This window comes from Rissa tridactyla, chromosome 4 (genome assembly GCF_028500815.1).
Source record: "Rissa tridactyla isolate bRisTri1 chromosome 4, bRisTri1.patW.cur.20221130, whole genome shotgun sequence".
Classification (NCBI taxonomy): domain Eukaryota; kingdom Metazoa; phylum Chordata; class Aves; order Charadriiformes; family Laridae; genus Rissa; species Rissa tridactyla.
Genome location: NC_071469.1, coordinates 3641364 through 3655356, shown reverse-complemented (window position 1 = coordinate 3655356; position 13993 = coordinate 3641364). Strand labels below are relative to the sequence as shown.

Sequence of the window (13993 nt, the reverse complement as noted above, 5' to 3'; positions counted from 1 at the left end):
ATCCTATCCCTACATGCCCTTGTAAAAAGTCCCTCTCCAGTAGACACCATTCTTCCCATACCACCTATATCTACTATGTCAGCGTCATCCTTTCCCTGTTAAGCTCCATCATCTTACAGAGGTTTGAATGACAGGGTGTCAGGAGAAAGCAAAAATATCGCTCAGGTTCAGTGCCAGCTCTGAGGCTGCAGAAGGACTGCACAGATTAACTCTGAGGTCTGCCCTTGCCCAACACCAGAAGTGACAACAAATCTGCGAGGGAAACTGCATAAAATCCTGGACCGTTAAATGAGGCTGGGTACCTGACACTGGCCTCACCGTAAAGGAGACTGATGGCAAGAAAATCCTTCCACACAATTCCTAGCTACAACAGCAATTGTCAGGTAGCAAGAAAGGCCACCAACTTGCATTAAAAAGGGACAAGATTCGAAAGTTCATGTTTTTGTCAAATGACACCTTATCGATAGAAGGCTCTGGAAAGATGACAAAGAACTGGGTTTGCTTTTATAGAAGCAACTTCCCTTTGGGTTGCGTACAACAGCATTTTTATTTAAGGCCAACATGACACATCCCAAAAGGCAGAGGTGAAAGGTTTGTTTAAAATGTGTGAATAGTAATTCTATCAAGCTGAAAATAATGCAGGACCATGTTTGGACACGGTTTACTTTAATACAGCAATTTTCCCCCCAAGGTGCTTTATTTTTGATTTTTTTTTAATAAGCAGTACATGTCAAGAACACTCACAGCGTAGACACAAAGTTTTATTCGTGGACAGAGAGGTAGCCCTCAGGCGCCAGCTCCTAGCCCCGCTCTTGCATTGAAGAGCCAGGCGGCTGTGAGCGACAATTCATGAACAGGGATTTTCAAAAATGCGATTCCTCTGTATTGAACGCTAGCAGCAGCAATCTCTTCCATTGAATGGTAATGATGAGGGTCTAACGACTTCCCAGAGTAGCTGTTACCTGAGCAAACTCAGGGGTATCTAAGGTGAAGGAAATAGAGCAAAATCCTTTTTTTTTTTTTTTTTTTTTCAGTCTTTTTTGTTGGTTGAAGTTTTGGTGGTGTTTTTTTGGATGGGTGGGTGGGAAACATATTGACATTCTTAAGGGAGTAGCCCAATCTTATGATAGAAGTTAACCCATAATCTCCATTAAAATTAATATAAAAAACCCCAACCCTAGGCTGAAAAATACCCTGTCCAGTTTGTACCCAGACAATTCTTTGCCGAAGCATCTGTGGCACGCGATGCTGTACTAACTTTTCTTGGAGTAGCTGCTCTCTTGCGAGCAGCCAAGTGGCAGAAAAAGCAGCTCTATGTGTTTTCTATTTATGGGAGGAAGAGGGGTCTTCCCCGGCTGGAACAACCCCTCAACTTTGAATTCATCTAGAGGAATTTTCCCATTAAAATGTACTTTTTTTCCAACCTTAGAACTTCAATCTAAACATGTTGCTTGCTTTTCTTATTCTTACAGAGGTCCTTCCCAAAATATGTGTTTTGCAAAATTGTAAGTTCTCAATGATTTCAAGAAAAGTCAAACTAACCTCATCTCAAGTACGTTTGGAATTAATTAATAAAAGATAATTTGTTCTTTGTGCTTCTTCTCTCTCACTACTGCAAGAAATTCAACTACAAGATCTTCAAACATATAAATGTATAAAGATCCATGAAGATGAAATGTCAAAGCAAGCACGGCAAGAGAATATTACCCTTTTTGTCACACATCAGTGCAGAAGTCAACAGAATGAGATTACTCGAAATTAAATAACAGAAGGGTATTTCAAATTTTGAAAGTGCAATCTAGAAAGCAGAATTTATAAAACAGTAATTTCACATCCATACTCAGTTTTCAGTGGAGCAAGACTAAATGGACTCCATTAGAAAAAGAGAAAAATATACCTTTCTTTCTAGCTGTGTCATCTGGATCAAGATTCCTGGTTACTGTGACAACCTTAAGAACTAGGTGATTGCCCCCTTGTCGAATCATGTTCACCACCTGCCTGTGGCCAACTTTCACTACATTCTCATTATTAACCTGCAAAGAAAGAAAACAGTCATTTAGATGAAAAGGCAGAAAACTTCTTTCAGTTTTAAAAACAGAAGGTGGAAAGAACAGGAAGATACAGAACTTCTAATTACTGTCTTTTAATAAAAATACATATTTAAGAAACAGCGTATAGCTGACACGGTAACAGGAAAACAAAGCTAGCTCTTCATGAAATATGCAACTAATTTCCTTATAAAACCAGTTTAAAAAAAAAAAGAAAGAGTTAATGAGTTCAAGCAAATCTTTCCCTTTACAGATTTTATTTCCAATAATTAGTGTGCTACAATTCTGCATTTCATACACTAACATTTTCTTAAATGATAATCATTTTTCCTGACTGTATTATCCACAAACGTTTATATGCGTTTTATGCTAACATAACCAATGAGATACTAAAAAGCTTTTCTTTTCGGCTCATTCAGGAACAAAGGGTTTCACTCCTGAAGTAAACTCTCATGTTCAAGAGACGTTCTTTTATTCTACACGCTCTCCTCATTTCCCAGCATTTTCCTTCTGCAAGGTTCTGGAAGGATCTAATGTCCTGGGAGCAAAGGCAACATCACAGGAGTCCAAAAGAGTCTTTGTGGAAAAAGATGAGTTAACTCTATGAAGCTATTTATGGTCATGCCAATTAAACTTTAAACTGCACTGCAACATTAAACTCTAAAATGTCTACTCTCTGGGTACTTCCTAGTGCTACCTCATCATTTTTGCTGTATATGTCTTTCCATAATATCAGTAGACACAGAAGAAAGCATAGGCATAAAAACTGTAAATAAGCATGGATAAAAGTAGTTTATTTATTCATTCAATCTACAAGAAGTCACCGAGAGTTACCTGAAATCTGACTGATAGCAGCTTCTAAGTGCTGCATGTGCTATTTGAACATAAAGGATCTTGAGGAACGGAATCAGGGAAGAAGAGACGCTGCCAGAATACATGCTGGGAAGTTGATCTCTATCCAAAATTCAACTGACTCAGTTATATTTCACTGAGATCACTCGGTGCCTTCCAAAATGAACAGTCATTTTCAAAGTAAGTGTTTTTAGCCTCCTCTATTTATTCTGACAGGCTGGGCATCTCGCACTCTAAAGAATTTACAGTTTAGTGCAAAATCTCTCATTAAATATTATTGCCATTTAGCAGAACAACAAGCACAACCAGATACACTCCAACTTGAAATCGTTTTTTCACCCAGGGTATCAAAGGGAAATCTTGCCTTTTTTCAGGCTTTCGCTGAGACAAAATGCATTATGATGAAATAACATCTTGGTAAACGATATTTTTAATACACTGCTGCAGTCAAAAGTCTCAAAGTATGATCCCCGTGCTATGTCTGCAAGCTTGAGATGCTTTTTGAGATACTTTTTTAGCTTCATATACAGTGAGGTAGGTGTAACACATGCTGAACATCCAGACCTGTTGAGCAGGCAAATATGAAGTTCTCTCATTCTGTAGGTGGAGGATGTAAAAGAATATCGATTCGAATAGGACTGTTGCTGTTTTATTTTACACTTTCTTAGCATCTGGTATTGAATTCCAAGATACGGTATTTATTTAGCTGGACCGACGGCCTCTAAATTTAACCTGTCTAAAACATTTTAGCAAATGGAGTTATCCATTTACTTTCAAATTCCTTCCAGTATTAAAACCTCAACCAGGTAATTCTCTTCCACACTGAAAAAACTCCTGCAATTAAACTACCGAATGCATCTTCTACTCTGTCTTTACTGGAATTACTTTTTAAGGTTGGAAGGCAGTACGGATTACAATATATCCCTTAATGCTGTCAAAAAACAGAGACCTCCAAATAAATCAGAAGTTAATATTAATGAAACACATGTACACTTCACTAGTGTAAAGTGATAAATGTGTAAAATGATAAACAGCTTATGCAGCATACCATCTGTTCGCATCGTTATGTGCAATGAGATTTAACATTTAGAGCAAGAGCAAATATATACGACACATTTTTTAAAGCTGTCTCAGAAACAGAACCTGTAAATGACTGTTTATAGCAGCTTTGTTTAAAAGGCACAGTTACAAAAGCTGGTACCAAAAAGATTTATATTGCAAAAATAAAAATATTGATAGGAGATCTAGAAGATTATTTAACTGAAAGAGTGTACAGAAACACTCGATAACGAAAGAACCATGAAATCAGCAGAGCAGCACCTCATCTTTAGCACCTCAGCGGGGAAAACTGCAGCATGATTACAAAGCACGAACATCCGAACTGTCTACAGCTTATAGGGAACTAGGATTTCAGTGACAGATTCTCTATTTCTTTTAACCTTCTTCAATATTTTATGTATAAGCCAAATGACTGTAGAAATGGTCATTAAACAGTATGAGTTCCAGCAGGTTTGCTTGATAGTTTTAGTCTGATATTATTCAGCAAAACTTTTTCAGGTGTGAATAATTTGATGAGACTGTCTCTCTGCTTCCACTTCAAGCTTTGGCAGCGGGGAGATGACTACTGCATCTCATCCAGGCTTTGTAAACAAGCTGAAGAAGGTAAATTTTCATAATCAGTAAAATAGATATCTATTTCACCTATGCCAATTCATTTAATAATTGCATGTGCACTTGGTATTAAATGCGATCACATTCTTTGAAACATTAAAAAAATATTTTTGCTTTTAGTGGAAAAGTGTTTAGAAGATGTTCTGGAGTACTGTGTCCAGCTCTGGAACTGTCAGCACAAGAAGGACATGGACCTGCTGGAGCGGGTCCAGTGCAGGGCCACAAAGATGATCTGAGGGCTGGAGCCCCTCTGCTGTGAGGACAGGATAAGAGAGTTGGGGGGGTTCAGCCTGGAGAAGAGAAGGCTCCGGGGAGACCTTAGAGCCCCTTCCAGTCCCTAAAGGGGGCCTACAAGAAAGCTGGGGAGGGGCTGTTTGCAAGGGCATGCAGTGATAGGACGAGGGGCAATGGTTTAAACTAGAGCAGGGCCGGTTTAGATTAGACATTAGGAAGAAGTTCTTTACACTGAGGGTGGTGAGACGCTGGCCCAGGTTGCCCAGAGAGGTGGTGGAGGCCCCATCCCTGGAAACATTCAAGGCCAGGCTGGATGAGGCTCTGAGCAACCTGATCTGGTTAAAGATGTCCCTGCTACTGCAGTGGGGTTGGACCAGATGGCCTTTAAACGTCCCTTCCAACCCAACACATTCTGTGATTCTGTGATTCTATGATTCTATAAACAGTCAAACCAGCAAAGCTCATTTGCAGGCACAAATCTGTGTCTCTCTCTTCTTTTTCAACCCAGTCTTTCAGTGTGTTTTCTGTGATCTTTCCCTGCAAAACCTTAAGTTCTTTTATTCCTTTGACTCTTCCACAAAACTTTCCTTCACAGAGCTTTCTTTCCCATGTCCTTCATAAAAAGGTGAAAATAGATAATAGAAAAAAATAATGTGCTCTGGCTGGTTCCATGCTACATCAACGGCAAGTGGTCATCCAAGAAGCCAAATGCAAACAAAACTCTCCCTTGGGACCACCAACAATTTCAGTAACTCTCATCTATCTATTCCCGATTCTCAGGAAAAGCCTCAGAACTTTATATTCTTGAAATTCATACTTTATTACAATTTGGTTAAAACTGGGCAGTGGGATGGAAGTTACTTCGAGCGCTTTAAAAGAATCTGAGAAATAATTTAGGAAATAATACAATCTTACAGACCCCAAAGTCTTTAACAAATACCTAAACTGGAAGCCTGAGCTATCTCAAACTGAACTTACATTTTGGTTACGTATGAAGTGTTCTTGAAGTGTTTAAAAGGAAGAAGACCTTTGTGAATATCAAGATTTTTCAACTATATGTCTCAGTCCTTTTTCCACCTTGTATAATCAACGCACACAATTTTTTTTAGAGCAGTACAATGTTACAAGGCAGGAAAATTATGACTTAAGAGCAAGCTGGAGACAGAAATAAGAAAAATTCACAGTAGACATTTTTTCCAGATAAAATAATTTGCTAGGAGTTTGCAATGCAATGCAGTGTCTTTCAATGTCTTGAGGTGTTATCAGCCACATGGCTTATACCACTGTTTTACAGGTACCTCATGTAACACAACCCTGTGCGAACCACCCGTTGAAAGGCTCACCAAGGACAGCAGGTGAGGGACAGTGACACCCAGCCTTCGTCCCCAGCGGCTGCACCATTACTGCTTCGCTTGCAGCTAAATCTAACACGAAATACAAACAAAGCAACGCTCATGCTTTGGTCAGCATTTAGAGGTATGGATGGACCGGTTTGCAGCTATGATTGGTACATGCAGCTGGTTACTCCAGGCACTTCTGGATACATTTAAGACACTAAATATTCGTACGTGACAGCAAAAAATACTTGCCATCACCTCCGCATAGTTAAGAAGTTTCATTCCCTCCTCCCAGCTGCTGGAATCAGTTATTTACACAGTTGCCACTTCACGGCTCCCTACAGCAATGCAATATACTTGAGCATAAAAACACTCAGTTCTCCAAGAAAAAAAGCAGTCTGCTGTGCCTCCTCTGCACCCCTCACCACTGCCACCACGGCTGACACGTCCCTGCTCCCTCCAGCACCCTCTTGGAGAACTGAAAACTTTGGGGCTTGGATTCAATGTGCTTCCCAGCCAGGACTCACGCCTGCTTAAAGCTCCAAACCACAGACCGTGATCAACAGCAACGTTCCTCCTGCACAAGGAACTTTGAACACCAATGATGAAGAGTTCTCTCTCCAACATGGCCATTCTCTCCAGAGATGATTCAAACATATGGAGCAAACCAGTGACAAAGACAACTGACAGTCATAAATGTCACTATCTTTAGTATCAAGGTTCACCACTCTGACTGAGCATTTATAAATAGCAACATCTAAATGCCACAAAACCTAACAAAAATCATGACACTTTATCAAGAATGAATAATGATGTGGTCTCCAAGAGCAAAATATCAATCAGGTAATCAATTTTTTTTTTTTTCTGATCTATGAATACCCATGACATCAATAAATATCTCCTGAACTTTACAAAGAAAAAGATGTTCCTGTTCAGGCAACCTTATAATCCTGATAACATCAGAGACAAGCGCACGGGACTGAGAATGACAACAGCTTATGAAATGGAAGAAGTTTAGAAAAGGTTAGGACAAGGTGGCAAGTGGTTTCCAGTGAATATGAATGGAAGGCAGTAAAGTCATTTGGTGGGTGATTTCAAGAGACGGACTCTCGCTGGAATGGCAGGATGTCAGGAGGAAGGCAGAAGCTGTATCTACCAGATCTTAAATATGATGCAGTAAGAGAGAGGACTACAGCAAGACACAAGTCAGCGTAGCCACACAGATGCTGCTGAGAGGCACAGAAAATTGTAAATTGGTTGTTTCATGTATAATTACATTCACACAGCACTAAATGATCACTACACTGCCTACAGGGCAGCTGCTATTTACTTTAGAAGCAAGGTTAGAGAGAGAATTACCTTGAAATTTGTTTCCTGAAGATTAAACTTACCCCTCCACCCTCCAAATAAACGTGTACTTCCATATCTTAACGAAAATGAGGGAGTGTATTATTCTTCACAGTTCTTATTCCCCACAGAAGCGACAATTGGGTGGGTCCCCATTCTTTTGCCACACCACACCTCCAGGCAGTATTTGACTGCAAACAGACTCTTCACTGTGCAAATACATGCATTTAGTTTACTTACATGGGCAGATTCAGGACAGGAAAGAACAAATGCTATTATTTAAAAATGTAGAGTTTTTGGAAAGGGTTAATGAGTATCCTAGGGACGCTGGGGTAGATTTTATGGATATTGGGACAGCCTGCAGAGAAGCATTTTTTTTCTGAAATGTATAACTATGCAATGGGTTGGAAAATCACAGAATCACAGATTGGCAGGGGTTGGCAGGGCCCTCTGGAGATCATCCCCTCCAACCCCCTGCAAGAGCAGGGTCACCCAGAGCAGGTGGCACAGGAACGCGTCCAGGCGGGTTTGAATGTCTCCAGAGTTGGAGACTCCCCCACCTCTCTGGGCAGCCTGTGCCAGGGCTCTGCCACCCTCAGGGTAAAGAAGTTCCTCCTCGTGTTGAGATGGAACTTCCTATGGTCAAGTTTGGGCCCATTACCTCTTGTCCTGTTGCTGGGGCACCACTGAAAAGAGCCTGGCCAAAAATAATAAAATAAAAAATAAAATAAAATAAAATATAAAGTAAAATAACCTGCACATTGTAGGATAGCAGATGCATGAGCTGGAACATATTCACCAGAGCAGCCTTCCCGTAGGAAGGTGCAAAAGAAAAAACACTAGCAGAGAAACAGACCTTTGCAGAGTTTGTTCTATTAATAAAAAAAAAATAAATTAAATCTTAATTTCTTAAATGCATCATCCCGATCCTTCCATTATCTAAACATTCTCAGTGGAAAATGTAGTCAATCATTTTCAACAGTAATTAGGAAGACAAACCAAATCATTCTGCTCAGAATGACCATTGCTGCAGTGGTGAATAAATTCACCTTGCAGTTGCGAATGCACGTTCTGTCAAAATAAGCTTCTCAGCAGCTCATCCTATCCAATCAACCACTTGAAAACACAACGAACCCCCCAAACCTGTTACACACACTTACAAACCCCTGCCTACACACTTTTAAGAAATCCACCATTTTTTGGAAATACTTCACACACGCTAACCCAATTACAATTTGTACCTGCAAAATAAATAGCACACAAGGCGTTTTGTAGGCTCAAATTATACTTTTGCATTTCCAGTAACTACCCAGTTGCAAACAGATCACTGTCTAAGCATGTCACAAACTCGTATGAATGTCCCGTCTGTGACATACTCTTATTCTGTAGCCTAAAATGCGAGACAAAGAAAGACACAGTGACCCAGACAATCTTTGGGAAGCTCATTCTACCTGCCGTTAACCCGGGGCTCAGCCGCAAGACTCCGTCCTTCACTGAAAACCAGCAACCAGTCGTGGTGTCTATGGTTGTCCTGGCCTTCAACTCCTTGTGATGGGCTGGAGCAATATTTAGCACAAACTTAGACCATGTCCAAAATTTGCACTCTACGAGTATATTTAGTGTCAAAAATCTTATTACTTGCTCTAAGTTAAAACCCCTAAATTCGTCCTAAATGCTGAATACTTTCCCCAGTGCTTGCCTTCTGTCGTAATCCAGCATCATCCACAGGCACGAAGGTAGATGGTCCACCTAGAAAGGCTTCTGTGCAAAGCAATTTTTAACAGATTACGTTGGCAGCATACTTTTCCCTGAGTATTCCAGGAAAAGACTAAATGAATACACTGGCTGATAGAGTTTGGAGATCCAAAATGAGGAGGCAAGTAAAAAAGGTCCAAATCTAAAAGATGTTTGGGATTAATGTGATATTTTATGTACTTATAAAATGCATTTAACCGCAAACAATTTCAAGATTCATCTTCTCAAGAAACTGGCACGTGAGTTTAATCTGTGTCTAGGATTAAAATAGGAAGTAATAATATTACATATAAATGAGTCCCATAATGGAAATTAATGTATGAATTTGTATCTGTAAATCCAATTTTTCACATCATGCTATAGAAGCTTAAACAGACAAAAGCAGATGGCTTCCGTCCACTGGGCCTCGGCCATTCTTTTATTTGAACAGGTCCTGGAACAGGCCTTGAAGAGTCTGGAAAATTCCTGAAAACTTACTAATACAAATAGGAAGTTAGTTTACATTCTGACCTCCACCACAAACATCTCTGATTGTTATGAGTATTTGACCATATCCCATCTAATCTAATTTAGTGTAAAAGATGCTTTGGAGACTTCATGCTCTCTGTTGACCCAAAAGGCACCATTGAAAAGAAAATAAAAACAAAGCTTCACAGAACCAGGGATACAAGCACGTGGAAACTCCAGCTGAAATCTCGCATTAGTAAATTTTTAATAGTAATCCACTTGCTCATAGATTCGCCTGGATTGGTGGCCTTAATGCACGGAAGGCTATAAAGAAGATGAAGCCAGTGAGCAGGGAACTGGAGTAAGGTGATCACCAGAGGTGACTTCCCACCTCAACAGTTCTGTGATTCTGTGAGGTTTCTTCAAAAGAAGAAATATCATAAGGAAGTATTTCAGAAAAATACTTTTCAGCCTTTCAGAAAAAAACCTATGAATTACAGGAAAAGTATCAAGTAGCATTGCCACCACACAAATTTCTTTGCATAAACTCAAATATTAGGGTAAACAAACAAGATATAAGATATCTAAAGGAAACCACCCTGTGGAGATACTATGTCTTGAGGTTTTATATTTCATCCCATCACCACATCCCTCCCTCTTTGCGTGGGGGGAATATTGTGCCTTTTCTCTTGCAGCTCCCACGGCAAGGGAAGATGTTCTGCCTGGTGCTCGCTCCCAGCAAGGGCAGCAGGGCAGGCTGAAGCCTGGTCTCCCTGGTGAGACCCGGGACGTGCAGGGCTGCTCCAGCCAGGCAGCAGGCTTTGCCTTCAAAGAATGTTGTCTCCTGAACCGCAGCATGAATCTGGTCCCTGCCTTGAGAGAGCTGAGCCATGCTGTTGAGGACAGTTTTAGCCTGCATCTCTTCATCCCCTTGAGTAGCACCAGTACTGCAAATCTTCAGCTGCACTTAGGAACATCTATTTCTGATGGAATGAAGAGGCATCTCAGATCATAAACTCCAGACTCCTTTGTTGTCATGGCAACTGCATCACATAATCTGTTTCTTTACATTTAGCCAAGCTCCATCTTGGAACTCCTTCGATTTCTTTTCCCTCTTATTCCTGTTAGGCCCAGATCCTCTGAAAATAACTTTTTTTTCCTAATTTCCATCCTAAGTGTCACTAGTTTATATTAATCCTCTTTTCCTGGGCCAAACAGCCAATAGCCTAAATAGCTATTTCCCCCCCTACTCCCCACGCGTTCGACTAACAGATCAGGTGGGCGTAACGTCCTGTCTTGGCTAAACAAGCATTTTAATAACCTATTATGACAAAGAGTCTAAACCCACACAGCTGTCCAGCACAGCAGCTCTCCAGCTGTCCAGCACTTCCAAGCCCCCTTCCAAGGGGGTTTTTTTGGGGTTGTTTTTTTTTTTCAAATGTGTCTAAGTTCGGTCAAACTAGCATATAAAGATGGTCATATGTTCACCTGTATTTCACCTAACCTACATTGCACCCCTGTCAGTGCCTGACCTCTCTCAAAAGAAACTCACAACTTACTTTCTTCTAGTCACCTACCAGATGCAAGTGGGGAATGTCTGCACTACTCCCTTCCTCACAGCTGCTGACCTGGAACACAGACATTTTTGAGCATCTGAGAGAGTTATTCACACACAGCCAGTGGAAAATGTTTGGGACAGCAAACAAAATATTTGATCCTAAAGTTAGTTAAAAACTATAAAAGTCCTGACCTTTTTCCACAAGGGCCAAGTTGTGAATTTTGCTCACGTGACCACGTACATTTCTATGCACACAAACGCCACATAACAAGAAGACGCAACCGGATATTGTAATGGAACTTCCCTTATCCCCAGCTTACTTTAATTAAGGAGGTTCAATAATAATCTAGCCTTACTAGAAAAAATAAGCAGTGGAATAATATATCAGAATGGTTTCTCAATAACATCTTATTTTGTCCCATTAAAAACATTGCCAAGTTACACAAACAGCAGCGCTGTTTCCGTACAGAACTCAATGGTTCAGTTTGGGGTCAAAGTCGAAAGCATACTCTGGAGAGAAAGCAGCAGAGTTGAAGGTTGCTGTTTATCTCTCACCCATGCCATGGTTTCAAAGGTGGAACCATGTTAAACTAGCATTATAATCTAAAATTTTGCATTTTGCATACCTGTATCTGATCTGAAAGCTCCTGAAAGTAAGGAACAACTGTCCTCATGAGATTACCTTATACAGAACATTTAAACATCACTCAATTACTTGGACCCATTCCCATTAAAAATAATTGTCTCCATTAATCAGGACCTGTTACTATTTTGAATCATGTGGTTTAAGTCACATTTCTTAGGAGAGGTTCAATTAACTTTATTGCAGTTGATTGAACTGCAGTCTACCGCAATCAATTAAATTACACTTAGGATGAATTTGTCCAATGGCTTTCAGGTGCAAGAGGTGGCGGTTTTTCACGTCATGACTTCTCTTAGGAAAAAAAATCAAGTGAATTGTGCAGGATTGTGAGGAATCTTCAGAATAGTATTACACCTAACTGGTATATATCGATACAAGGCAGTATGAGGTTGTGACCTACACTTGGTATTTTCATAGAATTGTGGAAGGAACCTTAAAGATCATCTCATTCTACCCCCCTGCCCTGGGCAGGGACACCTCCCACCAGCCCAGGTTGCTCCAAGCCCCGTCCAACCTGGCCTTGAACCCCTCCAGGGATGGGGCAGCCACAGCTTCTCTGGGCAACCTGGGCCAGGGGCTCACCACCCTCACAGAAAAGAATTTCTTCCCAATATCTAATTTTAACCAGTTTTAAAGAATGTGACTTATATTCTCTGAATATTTAACAGTCTGGGAATGTCAAAGATGAACAATAGATGTGCAGCGGTTGTCTGAGCGCTCTCTGACCAGTTCTCACTTCCTGCGCGCTCAGAGTAGCTATCGGACAGGAGCTCTGCACCTGGGAACAATCCTTAGAGGTCCACAGACACAGAGTCTGGGCACAGTTTAAGTTTTCATCTCCTTTCTCTACCAAATCTTTCTCCTCTTCCCTGCCCCTGTCCTGATAACTCGGGAGCGTGCCAGAGCCAAATACGTTATCTGGCTGGTTCACAATGAGCCTGAGGAGGGGGGTGGCCTAATTTAATCACAGAGCTTTGGATTTGGCATTCACCTCATCCCTTGCCCTAGTTTTGTTGGCACTGTATTTATTTGCTGCTCCTTTTGTCTTCTCAGCATGTACTTATTTTGTATATCGGAATTCCATTAGTACCTGATAGTTCATCCACTTTCTGGTATGTTTGCTTTTGTGATGATCAACTGGTAACTGACTGGTTGGTTTTTTTGGTTTGGATTGTTTTTCTCAAATTCCAACGCTTTAAAAAAATATGTTCTAATTTAAAATTCAGTAAAATGAAAATGAAGTTTGAAGTGCAACAGAGAGTATCTTAACATTCATTTCATGAACATGCCTCTTGCATTTTAATTTGTTCTCAGTGCTATTGTAGCCTGTAAATTATGGTACAGAGCCAGCACCAACAATAGGGTGCCAAAAATAGCAACCTAGAGGTCACCCATATACTAATGAAATATCTCGAGCATATCTGCCCTTCACAGATGAAAGCACGCATGAAAACCTAAACCCACTTAACCATTGCCACCAGAGCTGCTTTCCCCTCATTTCTCTGACATAGGCATGGTCATCCACCTCTGCCGGGGTTTGTTCTGAGGTCTGACGAAACAGGGTTTCTTCACATAAAGAAAAGAAATACAACCCGGGCAGCACATTCAAGCAGTAGTTGTGTAGTCGAAAAGCAAGTTCAACAGACTCTCGTCCCTCTGCTCTCCTCTGCTGACCACCCGCCCCACACCAGTTCGCCATTCTCTGAGCAGTCACTAGCGCTTTGTGAGGCCCTTCTGATCAGCTGGCACCAGAGGGGGGAAAAAAACAAAAAAGAGGAGGATAATTTTAATCGGGATCATTTAAGCGTCATGGTTAACACTGCATAGTTTCACAAATTATCATTGTGATCTCACTGCTGGGTCAGCGATGGGCAGCACAGTGGGCGAACGGTGGCCAAGCTGTGGCCAAGCGCCCTTTTGGCAGGACCATGCCAGCAGATCCCCCTGTTGCATCCCTCAGCTCTCGCATTTGGGACAGACTGTGTTTCTAAGCCAGGCCTATTCCTGGAGCTAAGCTCACTGAGCAGCTTCCCAAAGAGCTCCACCAGTGGAGCTGAGCGGGCGCGCAGGAACAGGGCCGAGGAGCAGAGGAAGCCGAAGC

General features: G+C 41.1%; 1 protein-coding gene across 2 annotated transcripts in view; it reads right to left on the bottom strand.

Annotated features, from left to right (window-relative positions):
• The window catches only part of SHANK2 (SH3 and multiple ankyrin repeat domains 2), a 407070-nt gene that overhangs the window by 38963 nt on the left and 354114 nt on the right, over positions 1 to 13993 (bottom strand). For both annotated transcript variants that reach the window (XM_054200512.1, XM_054200513.1), the window contains one exon: positions 1898 to 2033. In XM_054200512.1, coding sequence (XP_054056487.1) covers positions 1898 to 2033 — 136 coding nt within the window. The remainder of the gene's footprint in view (positions 1 to 1897; positions 2034 to 13993) is intronic.